At 36.4% G+C, this 20,179-nt stretch overlaps 1 protein-coding gene across 3 annotated transcripts in view; it reads right to left on the bottom strand.

Annotated features, from left to right (window-relative positions):
* CEP83 (centrosomal protein 83) overlaps window positions 1-20,179 on the bottom strand; it is a 111,207-nt gene that overhangs the window by 58,221 nt on the left and 32,807 nt on the right. Inside the window, exons 2-4 of one of the 3 annotated variants that reach the window (XM_032646005.1) lie at window positions 7,868-8,193; window positions 7,440-7,712; window positions 6,856-7,006 (exon numbers count right to left, since the gene is read on the bottom strand). In XM_032646005.1, the coding sequence (XP_032501896.1) occupies window positions 6,856-7,006; window positions 7,440-7,612 (324 nt within the window). In that variant the 5' untranslated portion in view covers window positions 7,613-7,712; window positions 7,868-8,193. Of the gene's footprint in view, window positions 1-6,855; window positions 7,007-7,439; window positions 7,713-7,867; window positions 8,866-20,179 lie in introns of those variants that run through there. The other 2 variants (XM_032646003.1, XM_032646004.1) reach the window with 2 other exon arrangements.

The following is a 20,179-nucleotide window of genomic DNA, read 5'->3' as shown; positions in this document are numbered from 1 at the left end:
CTAGAGAAATGCAAATCAAAACTACAATGAGGTATCACCTCACACCAGTCAGAATGGGCATCATCAGAAAATCTACAAACAACAAATGCTGGAGAGGGTGTGGAGAAAAGGGAACCCTCTTGCACTCTTGGTGGGAATGTAAATTGATACAGCCACTATGGAAAACAGTATGGAGGTTCCTTAAAAAACTAAAAATAGATTTACCATATGATCCAGCAATCCCACTACTGGGCATATACCCAGAGAAAACCGTAATTCAAAAAGACACATGCACCCCAATGTTCATTGCAGCACTGTTTACAATAGCCAGGTCATGGAAGCAACCTAAATGCCCATTGACAGATGAATGGATAAAGTAAATGTGGCACAGATATACAATGGAATATTACTCAGCCATAAAAAGGAACAAAATTGGGTCATTTGTAGAGACATGGATGGATCTAGAGACTGTCATACAGAGTGAAGTAAGTCAGAAAGAGAAAAACAAATATATTAATACATATATGTGGAACCTAGAAAAATGGTACAGATGAACCAGTTTGCAAGGCAGAAATTGAGATACAGATGTAGAGAACAGACATATGGACACCTAGGGGGGAAGTGGTGGCGGGGAGGCGGGGTGATGGTGTAATGAACTGGGAGACTGGGAATGACATATATACACTAATATGTATAAAATGGATAACTAATTAGAGCCTGCTGTATAAACAAATAAATAAAATAAAATTCCAGAAAAATGATACTGGGAAAAAAGTCAGTCTCTTCAGTCAATGATACTGCAAAAACTGGACAGCCACATGCAAAAAAAATTAAAAAACTAGACCACCATCTTACACCATACACAAAATTAACTCAAAATGGAATAAAGACTTGAATTCAAGACCTGAAACCATAAAATTCCTAGAAGAAAACATAAGTGGCAACCTTACTGATATTAATCTTACCAATGTTTTAGTGGATCAGGCTTCAAAGGAAAGAGAAACAAAAGCAAAAAACAAACATCAAACTGAAAAGCTACTGTACAGCAAAGGAAACCATAATCAAAACAAAAGGCAGCTTACTAAATGGGAGAAGTTATTTGCAAATCACCTATCTACAACTCAACAACAAGAAAAAACCAAGCAACCCAACTTAAAAATGGGCAGAGAATGTGAATAAACATTTTTCCAAAGAAGACATAGGCTGGCCAACAGGCACATAAAAAGATGCTCAACATCACTAATCATCAGGAAAATGCATATCAAAACCATGAGATATCACCTCATACCTGTCAGAAATGGTGATTAACAAAGAAAAATGAATAACGAAGGTTGATGAGTATACGGAGCAAAGAGAACCCTGTTACACTGTTGGTGAGAATGTAAATTGGTGCAGCAACTACGGAAAACAGTATAGAGGTTCCTTAAAAAAATTAAAAATAGAACTACTATATGATCCAGCAATTCCACTTCTGGGTATTTATCTAAAGAACATGAAAACACTAATTCAAAAAGATATATGAACCCTTATGCCCACTGCAGCATTATTTACAATAGCCAAGATATGCAAACAACCTAAGTGCCCACTGATGGATGAATGGATAAAGAGAACATTATACATACGCACACATACACTAACACACACAGACAACAAAATACTACTCAGCCATAAAAAAAAGAAATCCTGCCATTCATAACATGGCTGGACCTTGAGGGTATGATGCTAAGTATGATGCTAAGTTTCTTTGTCTGAAATAAATCAGACGAAGAAAGACAAATACCATATGATTTCATTCATATGTGGAATCAAAACACACACACCAATGAACAAACAAACAAAATCAAACAAAAACAAACTCAGAGATACAGAGAACAGATTAGTGGTTACCAGAGAAGAAGGGGGTTGGGAGGTGAGCAAAATGGATGAAGGGGGTCAGCTGTATGGCGATGGATGATAACTAGACTTGTTGTGGTGGTAACTCTAGTGTATACAGAGGTTGAACCATAGTGCTCTACACCTGAAACTTAAATACAAAAAAATTTTTTTTAATTTAGCAGACATGTAAAGAAGCCTGAAAATACTACCCACAATAAATAGGAAAAGAAAATCAACCAACCAACACCAACCCAGAAGTGACAGAGATGCTAAAATTAGCGAAGACATTAATATAGTTACTATAACTGAATTCCACATAAAGCTACAGTAAAGATTGAACAAGGAAAATATGAAAAAAATCAAAATTGGACTTCAGGATAAAAACTACAATTTCTGAGATGAAAAATGCACTATGAAATTACTGGCAGATTAGACACTGCAGGAAAAAAGATCAGAGAACTTAAAGACATGACAACAGAAACTATCCAAAATGAAACAAGGAGACAAAAAAGATTAAAAATAAATAAACAGGGATTTCCCCTGGTGGTCCAGTGGTAAAGAATCCGCCTTAAAATGCAGGGGACACGGGTCTGATCCCTGGTCAGGGAACTAAGATCCCACATGCTAAGGGGCAACTGAGCCCGCACGCCACAACTACTGAGCTCACGCGCCTCAACTAGAGAGCCTGCATGCCGCAAACTACAGAGCCCACATGCCACAACTAAAGAAGAGAAAAAGCTGCATGCCACAACTAGAGAGAAGCCTGCATGCCGCAACCAAGAGCTCATGAGCCGCAATGAAAGATCCTGTGTGCCGCAACTAAGACCCAACAAGCCATAAATAAATAAATTTTAAAATAAATCTTTAAAAATAAACAAACAGAACATCAGTGAGTTATGGGAGAACTTTCAGTGGCCTACTAGCAGAGTCCCCAAAGGAAATCAAATAGGAGGCAGAAAAAAATATTGAGATAAAATATCTAAAATTTTTCTAAATTTGATGAAAACTATAAACCCACAGACTCAAGAAGCTCATTAAACCTCAAGCACCAGAAACATGAAGATATGTGCAAAGGCAGGTCAAATTACTGAAAAGCAATAGAAAAAATCTTAAGAGCTGACAAGAAAAAAAGACACACTAGATAAAGAGAACAAAGATAAAGCTAACAACAAATTTCTTATGTGACACGTAAGTGAGAAGACAGAAGAGCAACATCTTTAAAGTATTAGGGGAAAAAACTGTCAATCTAGAATTCAATACTCAGCAGAAATACCTTTAAACACCATTTCTTACATATACATACAAAAGCTGAAAAAATTCTCACCAGTATTTCTGTACTATAAGAAATGTTAAAGTCCATAAGATGGAAGGAAAATGATACTGATGGAAAAATGTATCTACACAAAGGAAAAAACAACACTGCAATTGGTAACTACACAGGAGTCTTGTGATCAATGAGGTCTCTGATAAAGAAAAACATTTATGGTTAGAGATGCTTATCTCATAAGAAACTTATTAACAACAAGCACACACATTAAAAAATCTATCTTCCTCCCCTCTCCCTCTCTCTCAAAGCTGACATACACCAAAGATATAGAATTAGAGGGTTAACTCAATGCCATATTAGGAGGAAATTATGCTGTGTCTTAGATTTCTAATGGAATACCGCCACTACTTGTCTGAAAAGAAACTTAAAAGAATGCTCTGTCATACAACCGTCTATGTGTCATTACCTATATTAAATATATAAAAAATCTTCAATACTCCAACATTTGTCATATTAATAATACAAAACAATATTAACGCATACATGTGGAATCTAGAAAAATGGTATAGATGAACCTATTTGCAGGGCAGGAAAAGAAACACAGATGTAGAGAACAGATGTGTGGACACAGCAGGGGAAGGGGCAGGTGGGATGAATTGGAAGATAAGGTTTGACATAAATACACATGGTAATGTGTAAAACATGTGTAAAACAGATAGCTAGTGGGAACCTGCTGTATAGCACAGGGAGCTCGGCCCGGTGCTCTGTGATGACCTAGATGGGTGGGATGGGGGGTGGGGGGAGGGAGGTACAAGAGGGAGGGGATATATGTATACATATAGTTGATTCAGTACATTGTACAACAGAAACTAACATAACATTGTAAAGCAATTATACTCCAATAAAATAAATAAATAATAATACAAAACAGACCAGTATTTTTCAAAGAATATTTTGATTTAAGGGAGTAAATATTGCTGTGCCAGAGATTCTTAAAAGATTAACGACAAACTGAGTATTAAATTTTGCTCTGAGCTTCCTAGCAGCCAAATAAAATGGTAAACATACTGGTTTACACAGTTTTCATTACCTGGCACAAAGAAAGCATATAAATGTTTGGCAAAGTAATTTTTTAAAATTTTTATCAGAAACATATAAAATGACTCCCATATTTTTAAAAAAGGTTTTGCTAACATGTTACATAACAACAATGTAATAGCTAACTTGTTCTAACCACTTACGACATCAAAGCACCGTACTAATAATTTCTAATCATTGATTCATTGCAACTTTACAATCATCCTATGAGCTAGGCACTATTATTATCCCCATTCACTACAACTGCACAAGTGATGCAGAAATATTCTTTAAATGAATGTCTTTTACATTGTGTTTCTATAAAGTCAAAGAGATATTAAATTCTAAATCTGAAAAGGCATTTTGCAGGTAGACGATACATGTGTATTTTTAAAATAATCATCTTTCATAAAACCTTCATTGAAGTATTTCTTGCTGATTTTACTTTGCTGAATTTACTTAACTCACAATTTGTACAAATTGCAAACACCCCCTGAAGCAAATAGCTAAACTGCTTCAATACATGTATTTATGTATAAATGCTTCTTTCAGTTATTTCTGCCAGGTAAATATCACACAGAAATCAGATATGTTTATCTTGAAAAACAGAAACTTTAACAGATAAATTTTATTTATCAGCAAACATTTGGGAAATTATCACATGAAGAAATATCCAGAGTTATTTTGTGTAGGTCCAAGGAACACTGCAATAACCAACAGGGAGGCTACAGGGAGGATGGTTTTCTTTCAATATGATAGAGAAAATGCTTAACATTCTCCAATCCATAAATGGAAGTGTATCACTTTACAATTCACTAGGTTCTCTAGCACTGAAAGCACTGAAGCACAGAATGAAGAGCTCTGTGTCATAAGAGTTCCAAACGGGAATTCTGCTTTGAAATTTATTGCCTCACAGTTCTGGAGGCCAGAAGTCCAAAATCAAGGTGTCAGCTAAGTGTTCCCTCTGAAAATTGTAGGAAGAACCCTTCCTTGCCCTGTCCTAGCTTGTCTTGATGTGCTGGCAATCCTTGGCATTCCCTTGCAGCTGCGACACTTCAGTCTCTGCTTCTGTCATCATAGGACGTTCTCTCTGCTCCACCACCACCCATGTGTTTCCGTCTCTATGTCTTTTCTCTTCTTATTATTAAGGACATCAGTCATATTATATTAAGGGCCTGTCATACTTCAGTACGACCTTATCTTAACCTAAGTAATTTCATCTGCAAAACCCTATTTCCAAATAAGGTCACATTCTGAAGTACTGGGAATTAGAACTTCAACTTATCTTTTCGGGGACACAATTCAACTCATGACAGATATGAAAGAGAACTAGATGATTATCAACTCTAAGATGCTAAGGCTCTAGATACCTATGAGACAACAAGGGCGACATTATATTATATATGAATAGAACAATTCCAACTCGCTCATTTATTCTACTTATTCATGTCATTCATTTAACAAATACTTGCTAGGCACCATCTTGAGCACTGGAGACACACTAAAAAAAAAGTTCCTGCCCTCATGGAGTCTGTATTCCAACAGAATAAAAATTGCCATCATTTATGAGTAGCTACTATGTGCCAGACACCGTACTGAAAATATACAGGTTATAATCTCATTAGTCCTTACAGCAACCCCTGTTAGACAAAAACCTTTATGCCCTTTATCACTTGAGAAAACTAAGGAATAGAAACATAACTATTTGTTGAAGGTCATCACCTTCCTGGTGAAATGACCCTTTTTTTTGGTTATAAAACCGTTCTTTTTATCTTTAATGATACTCTTTGTCTTGAAGTCTATTTTATCTGATATTAATATAGCCACTCTAGTCTTCTTAGGCTATTTTGCATGTGCTTATTACAAATAAGCATGTCTACATGTTACTCTCAAGAAACAGTGATTACATCTTCAATGCCTGAAAAGAATACTTTGAATACCTTGGGTTTAGTGCTCACAGACTGCATTCATATGGGCCTCAATTTTTGCAAAACAAATTAATCCACCAATTCTAAAGGTTTAAATTATATTTCCCTCTTCAACTCACATTTCTGAGGTTTTTATTTGTTTAAATGTCCTAAATATGTATACGTAGGGATGAAACAGTAAACATGGTGGAGGCTCCAACCCAAGCTTAAGTGGTGGTGTTTCCAACAATGGAAGATTTCGAGATAATACTGAATGACAAACTCCTTTAACACTGCTGTCAAAAGAATACATAAATTGGATAATATGCCACACTGGATGACTTGAAAGATGGCTTTTCACTCTTATCAACCCATGACTCCAATATTAATAATGCCTTATTGTAACAAGCACTAGATCAGTACTTAAATCCAATACACCTTTATTTTTAAAGATATTTTTAAATTGTGAATTTTTATCAATACAAACTGGCCTTTCCTCCATTTATTCTGAAGAGTGAGATATTATTTAAATCAGAACAGGAAATATAATACAAATTTACCTAAAATAACAGTTTTGTGGCTAAACCCTACAGGGTAGCTAACATTCTAGAGTATATGAAAGAAGATTAAGTTATACTACCTAGAGATACAACAAAATATTCATTAAGAATATAGGGAAAATTTACCAAAATTATTTATTTCCACTAAATATCTGACTACTTTTATACTAATTTGAATATATTTTCTTACCTGCAGCTTCATTTCTTCTAAGTCTTTAGTTTTCTCTACTAATTCCCCTCGTAGCTCTTCAAGCAGCAGCTGAAATTTTTCCTGGTGAGTTTGCTTTTCATTTAATAGGCGCTTGAGCTCATTTTGTGACTTTATGTACTCATCCTGCAACCTGATTTTTTAAAACGAAGAATTTAAGTGTATCCTTTGCTTTCTAATCGCATTACTTTATGTGAAGTCAACCAACACTACAGAGCAAGATCAACATCATATATTCATTAAACTTACAAATACAATTGCTTTACAGTTTCATTTATTATTAACATTGTAATTTCTGAATGCAATTTTACTTTGAAGGGAAAAAAAACATATTTAGCCACCTAGATACATTTAATTTTACATGTCTTGCTACTTTCAAAACAAGACTTTTACAAATTTATAATCCACTTGATTTAAAGAAAATTTACTTGTATTTTAAAAGTTTTAAATGTATATTGTATACTGCAAAATAACAAAATTATACTGTATGCTCCAGAGCAAACATTTAGACAAAATAAAAAATTTTAATCAAGCCTCTCACTTCCAAATTTAAGTAATTTATTTACCTTGTGTGTTCAGCTTTCAGAGTCTGATAATTAGTTTTATGATGTTCACATCGTAACCGTTCATCAATTAACATTTTTTGGAACTCAGATTGAGAACTTGTCAGCCCACTGTCTCCACCAGGAGGAAAAATGGTGGGAAAAGTGTCCATATTGGTAAGTGAGCTGACAACCATGTAAATGCAAGTCTTGCTTTCTTATTGTCTTAGTTTTCTTTTCAAGAGTATTTTTCACTTTCTTCGTGCTAAGACAGAATCTCGGGAGGCCAAATTACACCTGAAGAGAGAAATACACTTAATTAGTGATCAGTGAACTCCTTCAGTATTATATACTTTTTATCACATATTATTCTCCTTTATCATTTCTATAACAAACCCAATTTTCAGATTTTTCGGTTTTTCATAAAATTCAAGAATAAAGTTGAATCATACCTTAAATTTTCTTTACTTCCATGCAGTTTCTGTGCCCATCAAGGTCGTATCTTCAAGTATTAGCCTAACTAGATGTAACGACTCTTCCAGTAGAGGTAGTCCCAGAGTCACAAATCACCAATGTTTCCTGAAGTTACTGAGGTAAACTTTAAGAGTGGATTCTGGTACGAAATTCATACTCTGAAACCAGGGGAAAAGCTATTTGGAACTTGATAAGTGGCTGGGGAGAATCACAGTCTTCACAAAGATGACCTTCAGCATGTAATTATGTCTGTGATTAATGCTACAAAGGATCTTTTATTTGACACAAGGTGACTGCACTCAGGCTGCAGATTCAGAGAAGAAATCAGTCAACATATAAATATTGATCATCTATGTGTTATGCACTGTGCTAAGAACAGGAAAGTCAATCACCTCAGCTATCCCCAAAAGCACCAATCCAGGATTATGAAAGTAACCAAATGTTTGCTGTATCTAGAAGTAAAAAATGATGACACAGTGTTCTTACTGTAAATAATTAAAAACAAAAAATTTAATTAAAACAATTCTGTTCCTTTTAACTTCATTCATCTTTTTCAAAACTATTATATATATTTTTTCCTAACAGTACCTCCCTTAGTCATGGGTAATTATGAATTACCTTTCCTTACTACCAGAGACTATCTTTAGCCTACACAACCCCACCATTAAATTACTGAGTCTTGCTTGAACTACATCATTTCTGATAAATTAATGTGATGTCTACGTATTACATAAGAAGACTTTTAAACTAAAATTGAGGTTGCTTTGGTTTCCTGCTTTATTTATTTTAACAGAGGGGTAAAAGTCCTTCAAGGACACTTTACTCCTTGTTCTTCGGTTAAATGTGCACAAGGATTCAACCTTTGCAAATGCAGAGTACACTGTTTGTAGTAGCAGCTGCCACATTATCCTGTCAAGAATATACATTTGCCATGGAATTAATAAACTGGATCATAAAAGTGGCATGTAATTTTTTTTAATTAATTTATTTTATTTATTTTCAGCTGTGTTGGGTCTTCGTTGCTGTGCGCAGGCTTTCTCTAGTTGCAGCAAGCAGGGGCTACTCTTCGTTGCAGTGCATGGGCTTTTCATTGCATGTCTTCTCTTGTTGTGGAGCACGGGCTCTAGGCGCGTGGGCTTCAGTAGTTGTGGCATGCGGGCTCAGTAGTTGTGGCTCGCGGGCTCTAGAGAACAGGCTCTGTAGTTTTGGCGCATGGGCTTAGTCACTCCGCAGCATGTGGGATCTTCCCAGACCAGGGCTTGAACTCGTGTCCCCTGCATTGGCAGACGGATTCTTAACCACTGCACCACCAGGGAAGCCCTGGCATGTAATTTTGATTCTGCTCTTTGATGCAAATTAAGTTTTAAGAGATAGAAACATACAATAAACATATCTAATACTTTCTAATAATATCACCAAAAGGCATTATGAGGTTTTAGTTTTAATTAGCTAAAAGCTTACAAATCAAAAGTTACCCTTCAGTCCTACTACTAGCGAAAGAAAGATTTCCAAGGTAAAATGAGTATCTTTTTCCTCTGTATTCCAGTTAACTTGACAGTAAACATTCTCACTGACCCCTACCCTAAAATGAGAGTTAAGTCCTCACAGAAATAAAATTTACAAAGACCTGAAAGTTTCTGGAAAATAAAATTAAAATGATTTATCTCCTTCCCTCTTGGCACTGAAATATTCACTAGACGTACTTTCCAGGACTTCACTAATTTCAGAATATCCCTTTCTCAATCACCACCACCATTACCTCATCTCCAATTCTAGTTTCTATGCAAGCATATGTGTACTGCCTTCTTGTATTTTCCCAAACCAGGAGGATTTCTCCTGTCCAAGTTGATGTTTGCAATTTCATTACTTTTTAATATGTTAATTTTTTGAATAATAAAGCTAGAATATACCAACACACATCACCAGTAGGTACCACACCCAAATGCATGATATACTTTCCCCTCATACCACAAAAAATACCACGTTAATTTGCGTGCGTGCGCACACACACACACACATCTATAGTAAGCTTTCTGCAAAGTTACCTGTATCAAAATGATAAATCTGCTTATCCCCTGACCCAATCCTAGGAATTTACTCTATGACAATAGCTGGATGAGTACCCAAATGTAATTACCATATAAGAATTTTCTTTGTGACATTTTTTAATTAAAAAAATGAAAAAAATCAGAAATAAGCTAAACTTCCATAAATAAAGGTTTATCTATACTATACATTAAAAAGGACAAGTTAGATCTGTCCCCACAGCATGGTGAAGAGTATAAATGACAGATACACACACACATATGTTTACATACACATAAAAAGCATCAAATAGTGGTACACCAAGCAGCGAATAGTGGTAACTTCTGGGGAAATAATAATGGGGGGACTCCCTGACAGGAAAACTTGCACCTTGCACTTTCAACATTTTACTGTTAAATTTTCTTTTTAACAACTACAAACTGTTTTTCAGATAATGAACAATTCTATCACCCTGTGTTCAAATTATCTTAAACCAAATTCATTACCCTTACTTTCAATCTACCTTCAACATCCTTACTTTCCAGCTTCTGATATTGACAGCAGTATTATGCTACCATTCATCCACACTTACAACCTCAAAGTCTTCTCTGCTTTCTCTCTCAACTTCCCATGTATGAACAACAAATATTATTTCTTTAAAATGCATTCCATTCTCTCCATTCCTACTTAACCACGAAAAGTCAAGCTTGTATCGTCTCGTAACTAGACTATTAGAGCTTTTTATTATCCCTGCTTCCAATATTTTCTCTCTCTAGTCTACCCTCCAAACACTGCTAGATTAATAGTCAGAAACTGTTATTTGATTTCTCATTCTCACTCAAAAGCTCCCATATATGAGACAAAATCAAAACACCCCAGTCTTGCAAAGCACTACACAATCAGTCCCAATCTACCTTGTGTAATCTCATTTCCTACCATCTGCCAAGAATATTCTACTCCAGCTAGCCCCGGAATAAATATGCACATCATACCTTTGTTCACACAGATTTTGTCTTAGTTTGTGAACCCTATACTAATGAAAATGGACTCTAGTATGCACGATAATCACTAACTGTTCTCTATTTCTGTGATGACTGAATATAAATAGGCTTAAACACAGTAGTTAGATACTGGAAAGAAATCCTTGACTCAAAGTTATGAGCCCCTGGGTTGCATTTGCCAATAGCCTTTTCCACAATTTTCTCCTTTAGGAATAGTTAAGAATTACAGAAAACTATCTGCCAATTTGTGTGAAACTAACCAAGGTCAGAATGAATTTTTTATGTTTTCAAGTACTCTGCACATATAACATATCCAGTTCTCTAATTCAGTAGTAATCAACTTATCAGTAATAATCTTGAAAAATATAGTATGGTAGTCCTCCAAATAGATATCTAGTGTCATAGATAGAAAGGCCTCATAAAATAACTCTTTCTCTGACCTTCAAAAGTGGTCCATCATTCTATATTCAAGGTTACAAAGAAAGAACTTCTATTTTTTTATACTAATTATATAAGGACGTTTTAAATGGAAACGTCCTTAGCTAAAAATGGAAAACCCCAACTCAGTTACCATATAATCTCTCTCTTATACCAAGAAATCTGAAGACAGTCTTCTTTTATCAGTAATAGAGGATTAAGTAATTTGGATCAAGCCTCCCGCTAAGGACAGCAAGAAAAGCTGGATACATACTTTTTTTAAATCAGCTTGAAGACACTGGAAAACAAAAGAATAAATATTTACTGAGATGGGAACGGGGGAAGATACGGATGCAGAAAGATGAGACTGGCACTTGGAACCACCCTTCCCCTAGAGGTATCTGCCAATTCCAGAGAGGTAGCTGGGAGACTGAATGCCCTGGGACAGTCTTTAAATTCAACGAAAGATATATTAAGTCAGCAAGGAGTGGAGAAGCCCTGGTGAACACCCTTCATTTCGGATAGAGACTTCAAAGGCTGCCTCTTAGGAATAAGGGTAATTCAGAAGAAAGATATTAGACTAGACCTCAAATTGCTCTAAAAAATAAATATGTGACACATACACACATGTAAAAGTCCATGGGAAGATAAGGTAACATGAATTAAAGCCACAGAAACAACAGACGATAAGCAGACACACAGGGCCTCACTATTAAAGAGTCATCAGACAATGGATCTAAAAGAATTTTTTAAATTCTAATTGTGTACAAAACAATAGAAAAGAAGGTTGAGAAATTTGGGAAAGGATTAGAAACCATAAAAAGAAACCAATGGAAACTCTAAACTTGAAAAATGTGATAACCAAAATTAAGAGCTCAACTGAGTGGGTAAACCAGCCCAGATTAGACATAGTTTAGGAAGTAATTGGAAGACAACTTAAAAGAATATGTTCAAGAAAAAGTAGAAAGATAAACAAGGATGAAATATATAGAAAAGAAGGAAAGAAATAGAGAATAAAGTTAAAACATCACTTTAACAGACATGAAATTGGAGTCCCAGAGAGAAAGGAGAGAATAGAGCAGAAGCAATACCTCAAAAAAAAAAGAAACAAACCAGTTTGACATCATCCCCAAATTGAGGAAAGGTATCAATTCTCAGATATAAAAAGTCATACAGGGACTTCCCTGGTGGTCCAGTGGCTAAGACTCCACGCTCCCAATGCAGAGGGCCCAGTTTCAATCCCTAGTCAGGGAACTAGATCCTATATGCCACAACTAAGAGTTCACATGCCGCAACTAAAGATCCAGCATGCCGCAACTAAAAAAATAATATTGTGTATGTTGCAACTAAAGATCCCACGTGCCTTAACTAAGACCCAACACTGCCAAATGAATAAATACCAAAAAAGAAAGTCCTACAATCCCCAAGCACATAAATAAAAAGAAATCCACACCTATGCACAACACATTAAGACAGCTAAAAACAAAAATAAAGGGAAGCTCTTAAAATCAGGCAGAAAGAGACAAGGTGCCTGTAAATAAGAGCAACAAAAAGACAGAAGTGACTTCAACAGTGAAGGCCAGAAGACAATGTACAGTGCTGAACGAAAACAACTGCCAAACTAACATTCGATAAATACAGCAATACTACAACTTTGAAGAATGATGGTAAAACAAAGACATTTTCAGAGAAACAAAATAAATTCATCCCTAAAGATGTACACTAAAGAAACAGTCGGGCTTCCCTGGTGGCACAGTGGTTGAGAGTCCGCCTGCCGATGCAGGGGACGTGGGTTCGTGCCCCGGTCTGGGAGGATCCCACATGCCGCGGAGCGGCTGGGCCCGTGAGCCATGGCCGCTGAGCCTGCGCGTCCGGAGCCTGTGCTCCGCGGTGGGAGAGGCCACAACAGTGAGAGAGGCCCGCGTACCGCAAAAAAAAAAAAAAAAAGAAAAGAAACAGTCAAGGACTTTTCATACACAATGAAAATTCTTACATGTGAACTTGACAATGCAGAAAGGAAGATTAAAGGAAACCATAAATATATGCAAAATTTGAATTGAATATTAATTGTATAAAATATCAATAATAGCTTGTGGGATTTTAACATATACTGACTTAAAATACATGATATAAATGGTATATAAGACAATAAAGGTAGAATTACAAGTGCAATAGAGTCCTTTCACTGTATGGGAGAAGAGTAAAAGTATCAATTAACATTCTATTTTGATAAGTCAACAATACATATTGTAAAGGAAATGGGTTGGCAAACTTCACTCCATGGGCCAAAGTTGGCCTGTAGCCCTTTTTGTATGGCCCCAAGCTAAAAATGTCACCTCCTTTTTTAAGAGTTAAAATAAAAAGAATGAAAATAGATGTAAAAATCCTCAACAAAATATTAGCAAATCAAATACAGCATGTTTAAAAAGAAGTATACACCATGACCAAGGAGGATTTATTCCAGGCATGCAAGGTTGGTTCAATATTCAATATTCAAAAAAATCAATTACTATAATCCATTACATCAACAGGCTAATGCAGAAAAATCACATGATCACATCAATAGATGCAGAAAAAGCACCTGACTTTTTGCATCTGACAATCCAACACCTATTCATGATAAAAACTCTCAACAAATAAGGGACAGACAGATACTTCCTCAATTCGATAAAGAACATCTACAAAAAATCTACAGCTAACAGCACACTTAATGGTGAGAAAAATAGCATTCCCAGTAAGAACAAGAACAAGCAAGGCTGTCCCTTCTCACCACTCCTTTTCAAAACTGTAGTGGATGGCACTCAGCTAACACAGTAAGAAAAGTTAAAGGGATAGAGGAAGAAAAGGAAGAAATAAAACTTTGTTTGCAGATCACATGATCGTCCACGAAGGAGAGCCAAAAGAGTCAATTAAAAAAGCAATTGCCCTAGGGGCTTCCATGGTGGCACAGCGGTTAAGAATCCACCTGCCAATGCAGGGGACACGGATTCGAGCCCTGGTCCAGGAAGATCCCACATGCTGCGGAGCAACTAAGCCCATGCGCCACAACTACTGAGCCTGCACTCTAGAGCCCTCATGCCAGAACTACTGAAGCCCACACGCCTAGAAGCTGTGCTCTGCAACAAGAGAAGCCACCGCAATGAGAAGCCCGCACACCGCAACAAAGAGTAGCCCCCGCTCACTGTAACTAGAGAAAGCCCAGGCGCAGCAACGAAGACCCAAAGCAGCCAAAAATAAATAAATTAAATAAATTAATTTTTTTTAAAAAAGGCAATTCCCCAAACTAATAAGCAATTACAGCACAATTGCAGGATAGAAGATTAATTTACAAAAGTTACTTTCTTCCAACAGCAATAAACAAATGGAATTTGAAACTTAAAACAATACCATATACATTAAAACCCCCCCAAAATGAAACAGGTATAAATCTAAAAAGATATGTGTAAGACTTACGTGAGGAAACTGATAAAACTTTGATGAAAGAAGTCAAAGAATAAACAAATTATTTTAAACATCTTTACTGGAATATAACTACTTTACATTGTTGTGTTAGTATCTGCTGTGTAACAAGTGAATCAGCTATCTGTGTACATATATCTCCACATCCCCTCCCTCTTGCGTCTCCCTCGAACTCTTCCTATCCCACCCCTCTAGGTGGTCACAAAGCACTGAGCTGATCTCCCTGTTTTGTGCGGCTGCTTCCCACTAGCTACCTATTGTACATTTGGTAGTGTATATATGTCCATGCCACTCTCTCACTTCATCCCAGTTTACCCTTCCCCCACCCCGTGTCCTAAAGTCCCTTCTCTATGTCTACATCTTCACTCCTTTCCTGCCCCTAGGTTCTTCTGAACCACTTTTTTTTTTAGATTCCATATATACGTGTTACCATACTGTATTTGTTTTTCTCTTTCTGACTTACTTCACTCTGTATGACAGACTCTAGGTCCATCCACCTCACTACAAATAACTCAATTTTGTTTCTTTTTATGGCTGAGTAATATTCCATTGTATATAGGTGCCACATCTCCTTTATCCATTCATCTGTCGATGGACACCTAGAATGCTTCCATGTCCTGGCTACTGTAAACACAGATGCAACGAACACTGCGGTACATGACTCATTTTGAATTATGGTTTTCAAAGGGTATGTGCGCAGTAGTGGGATTGCTGGCTCGTATGGTACTTCTATTTTTAGTTTTTTGAGGAACCTCCGTACTGTTCTCAATAGTGGCTGCATCAATTTATATTCCCACCAAGAGTGCAAGAGGGTTCCCTTTTCTCCACACCCTCTCCAGCATTTATTGTTTGTAGATTTTTTGATGATGGCCATTCTGACTGGTGTGTGGTGATACCTCAATGTAGTTTTGATTTGCATTTTGCTAATGATCAGTGATGCTGAGCAACCTTTCATGTGTTTGTTGGCAATCTGTATATCTTCTTTAGAGAAATGTCTATTTAGGTGTTCTGCCCATTTTTGGATTGGGTTGTTTGTTTTATTGATATTGAGCTGCATGAGCTGCTTGTATATTTTGGAGATTAATCCTTTGCCTGTTGATTCATTTGCAAATATTTTCTCCCATTTGGAGGGTTGTCTTTTTGTCTTGTTTATGGTTTCCTTTGCTGTGCAAAAGCGTTTAAGTTTCATTAGGTCCCATTTGTTTATTTTTCTTTTTATTTCCATTTCTCTAGGAGGTGGGTCATAAAAATCTTGCTGTGATTTATGTCACAGAGTGCTCTATGTTTTCCTCTAAGAGTTTTATACTGTCTGGCCTTATATTTAGGTCTCTAATCCATTTTGAGTTTTTTTGTGTGTATGGTGTTAGGGAGTGTTCTAATTTCATTCTTTCACATGTAGTTGTCCAGTTTTCCCAGCACCAATTATTGAAGAGGCTATCTTTTCTCCATTGTATATTCTTGCCTCCTTTGACACAGATTAGTTGACCATAGGTGCGTGGGTTTATCTCTGGGCTTTCTATTCTGTTCCACTGATCTATATTTCTGTTTTTGTGCCAGTACCATACTGTCTTGATTACTGTAGCTTTGTAGTGTAGTATGAAGTCAGGGAGCCTGATTCCTCCAGCTCCATTTTTCTTTCTCAAGATTGCTTTGGCTATTCGGGGTCTTCTGTGTTTCCATACAAATTGTAAAACTTTTGGTTCTACTTCTCTGAAAAATGCCATTGGTAGGTTGATAGGGATTGCATTGAATCTGTAGATTGCTTTGGATAATATAGTCATTTTCACAATACTGATTCTTCCGATCCAAGAACATGGTATATCTCACCATCTGTTTGTATCATCTTTAATTTCTTTCATCAGTGTCTTATAGTTTTCTGAATACAGGTCTTTTGTCTCCTTAGGTAGGTTTATTCCTAGGTATTTTATTCTTTTTGTTACAATGGTAAATGGGAGTGTTTCCTTAATTTCTCTTTCAGATTTTTCATCATTAGTGTATAGGAATGCAAGGGATTTCTGTGCATTAATTTTGTATCCTGCTACTTTATCAAATTCATTGATTATTAGCTCTAGTAGTTTTCTGGTAGCATCTTTAGGATTCTCTGTGTATAATATCATGTCATCTGCAAACAATGACAGTTTTACTTCTTTTCCGATTTGGATTCCATTTATTTTTCTGTCTGTGACTGCTGTGGCTAAAACTTCCAAAACTATGTTGAATAATAGTGGTGAGAGTGGGCAACCTTGTCTTGTTCCTGATCTTAGTGGAAATGATTTCAGTTTTTCACCATTGAGAATGTTGGCTGTGGGTTTGTCATATATGGCCTTTATTATGTTGAGGTAAGTTCCCTCATGCCTACTTTCTGGTGGGTTTTTATCATAAATTAGTGTTGAATTTTGTCAAAAGACTATTCTGCATCTATGGAGATGATCATATGGTTTCTATCCTTCAATTTGTTAATATGGTGTATCACATTTATTGATTTGCATACATGGAAGAATCCTTGCATTCCTGGGATAAACCCAACTTGATCGTGGTGTATGATCCTCTTAATGTGCTGCTGGATTCTGTTTGCTAGTATTTTGTTGAGGAGCTCTGAATTTATATTAATCAGTGATATCGGCCAGTAGTCTTCTTTTTTTGTGACATCTTTGCCTAGTTTTGGTATCAGGGTGATGGCAGCCTCACAGAATGAGTTTGGGAGTGTTTCTCCCTCTGCTACATTTTGGAAGAGTTTGAGAAGGATAGGTGTTAGCTCTTCTCTAAATGTTTGATAGAATTCGCCTGTGAAGGCATCTGGTCCTGGGCTTTTGTTTGTTGGAAGACTCTTCATCAGAGTTTCAATTTCAGTGCTTGGGAATGGTCTGTTTATATTTCCTATTTCTTCCTGGTTCAGTCTCAGAAGGCTGTGTTTTTCTAAGAATTTGTCCATTTCTTCCAGGTTGTCCATTTTATTGGCATATAGTTGCCTGTAGTAGTCTCTCATGATCCTTTATATTTCTGCAGTGTCAGTTGTTACTTCTCCTTTTTCATTTCTAATTCTGTTGATTTGAGTCTTCTCCTTTTCTTGATGAATCTGGCTAATGATTTATCAATTTTGTTTATCTTCTCAAAGAACTAGCTTTTAGTTTTATTGATCTTTGCTATCGTTTCCTTCATTTCTTTTTATTTCTGATCTGATCTTTAAGATGATTTCTTTCCTTCTGCTAACTTTGGGGTTTTTTTTGTTCTTCTTTCTCTAATTGCTTTAGGTATAAGGTTAGGTTGTTTGAGATTTTTCTTGTTTCTTGAGGTAGGATTGTATTGCTATAAACTTCCCTCTTAGAACTGCTTTTGCTGCCTCCCATAGGTTTCCGGCCATCGTGTTTTCATTGTCATTTGCTTCCAGGTATTTTCTGATTTCCTCTTTGATTTCTTCAGTGATCTCTTGGTTATTTAGTAACGTATTGTTTAGCCTCCGTGTGTTTGTATTTTTTAAAGTTTTTTTTCCCTGTAATTGACGTCTTGTCTCACGGCACTGTGGTGGGAAAAGATACTTGATACAATTTCAATTTTCTTAAATTTACCAAGGCTTGATTTGTGACCCAAGATATGATCTCTCCTGGAGGATGTTCCATGAGCACTTGAGAAGAACATGTATTCTGTTGTTTTTACATGGAATGTCCTATAAATATCAGTTAACTCCATCTTGTTCAATGTCTCATTTAAAGCTTGTGTTTCCTTATTTATTTTCATTTTGGTTGATCTGTCCATTGGTGAAAGCGGAGTATTAAAGTCCTATACTATGATTGTGTTACTGTCAATTTCTCCTTTTATGGCTGTTAGCATTTGCCTTATGCATTGAGGTGCTCCTATGTTGAATGCATATTTACAATTGTTACATCTTCTTGGATTGTTCCCTTGATCATTATGTAATGTCCTTCTTTGTCTCTTGTAATAGTCTTCATTTTGAAGTCCATTTTGTCTGATATGAGAATTGCTACTCCAGCTTTCTTCTGATTTCCATTTGCATGGAATATCTTTTTCCATCCCCTAACTTTTAGTCTATATGTGTCCCTAGGTCTGAAGTGGATCTCTTGTAGACAGCATATATACGGGTCTAGTTTCTGTATCCATTCAGCCAGTCTATGTCTTTTGGTGGGAGCACTTAATCCATTTACATTTAAGGTAATTATCCATAGGTATGTTCCTATTACCATTTTAATTGTTTTGGGTTTGTTATTGTAGGTCTTTTCCTTCTCTTGTGTTTCCTGCCTAGAAAAGTTCCTTTAGCATTTGTTGTAAAGCTGGTTTGGTGGTGCTGAATTCTCTTAGCTTTTGCTTGTCTGTTAAGGTTTTAATTTCTCCATCGAATCTGAATGAGATCCTTGCTGGGTGGAGTAATCTTGGTTGCAGGTTTTTCCCTTTCATCACTTTTAATATGTCCTGCCACTCCCTTCTGGCTTGCAGAGCTTCTGCTGCAAGATCAGCTGTTAACCTTATGGGGATTCCCTTGCATGTTATTTGTTGCTTTTCCCTTGCTGCTTTTAATATTTGTTCTTTGTATTTAATTTTTGATAGTTTGATTAATATGTGTCTTGGTGTGTTTCTCCTTGGATTTTTCCTGTATGGGACTCTCTGTGCTTCCTGGACTTGATTGACTATTTTCTTTCCCACATTAGGGAAGTTTTCAAGTATAATCTCTTCAAATATTTTCTCAGTCCCTTTCTTTTTCTCTTCTTCTTCTGGGACCCCTGTAATCCGAATGTTGGTGCATTTAATATTGTCCCAGAGGTCTCTGAGACTGTCCTCAGTTCTTTTCATTCTTTTTTCTTTATTCTGCTCTGCAGTAATCATTTCCACTATTTTATCTTCCAGATCACTTATCCATTCTTCTGCGCCTCAGTTATTCTATTGATTCCTCTTAGAGAATTTTTAACTTCATTTATTGTGTTGCTCATCATTGTTTGCTCTTTAATTCTTCTAGGTCCTTGTTAAACGTTTCTTGTATTTTCTCCATTCTATTTCCAAGATTTTGGATCATCTTTACTATCATTACTTTGAATTCTTTTTCAGGTAGACTGCCTATTTCCTCTTCACTTGTTAGGTCTGGTGGGTTTTTACCTTGCTCCTTCATCTGCTGGGTATTTGTCTGTCTTCTCATTTTGCTTAACTTACTGTATTTGGGGTCTCCTTTTTGCAGGCTGCAGGTTCGTAGTTCCCACTGCTTTTGGTGTGTGCCCCCAGTGGGTAAGGCTGGTTCAGTGGGTTGTGTAGGCTTCCTGGTGGAAGGGACTGGTGCCTGTGTGTTCTGGTGGATGAGGCTGGATCTTGTCTTTCTGGTGGGCAGGAACGATTTTAGGCAGGCTCTCTGCTAATGGGTGGGGTTGTGTTCCTGTCTTGCTAGTT

The sequence above is a fragment of the Phocoena sinus genome, chromosome 10, assembly GCF_008692025.1.
Source record: "Phocoena sinus isolate mPhoSin1 chromosome 10, mPhoSin1.pri, whole genome shotgun sequence".
In the NCBI taxonomy this organism is placed as follows: domain Eukaryota; kingdom Metazoa; phylum Chordata; class Mammalia; order Artiodactyla; family Phocoenidae; genus Phocoena; species Phocoena sinus.
Note: the sequence above shows the minus strand (reverse complement) of the source record. Positions and strands in the feature narration are given on the sequence as shown.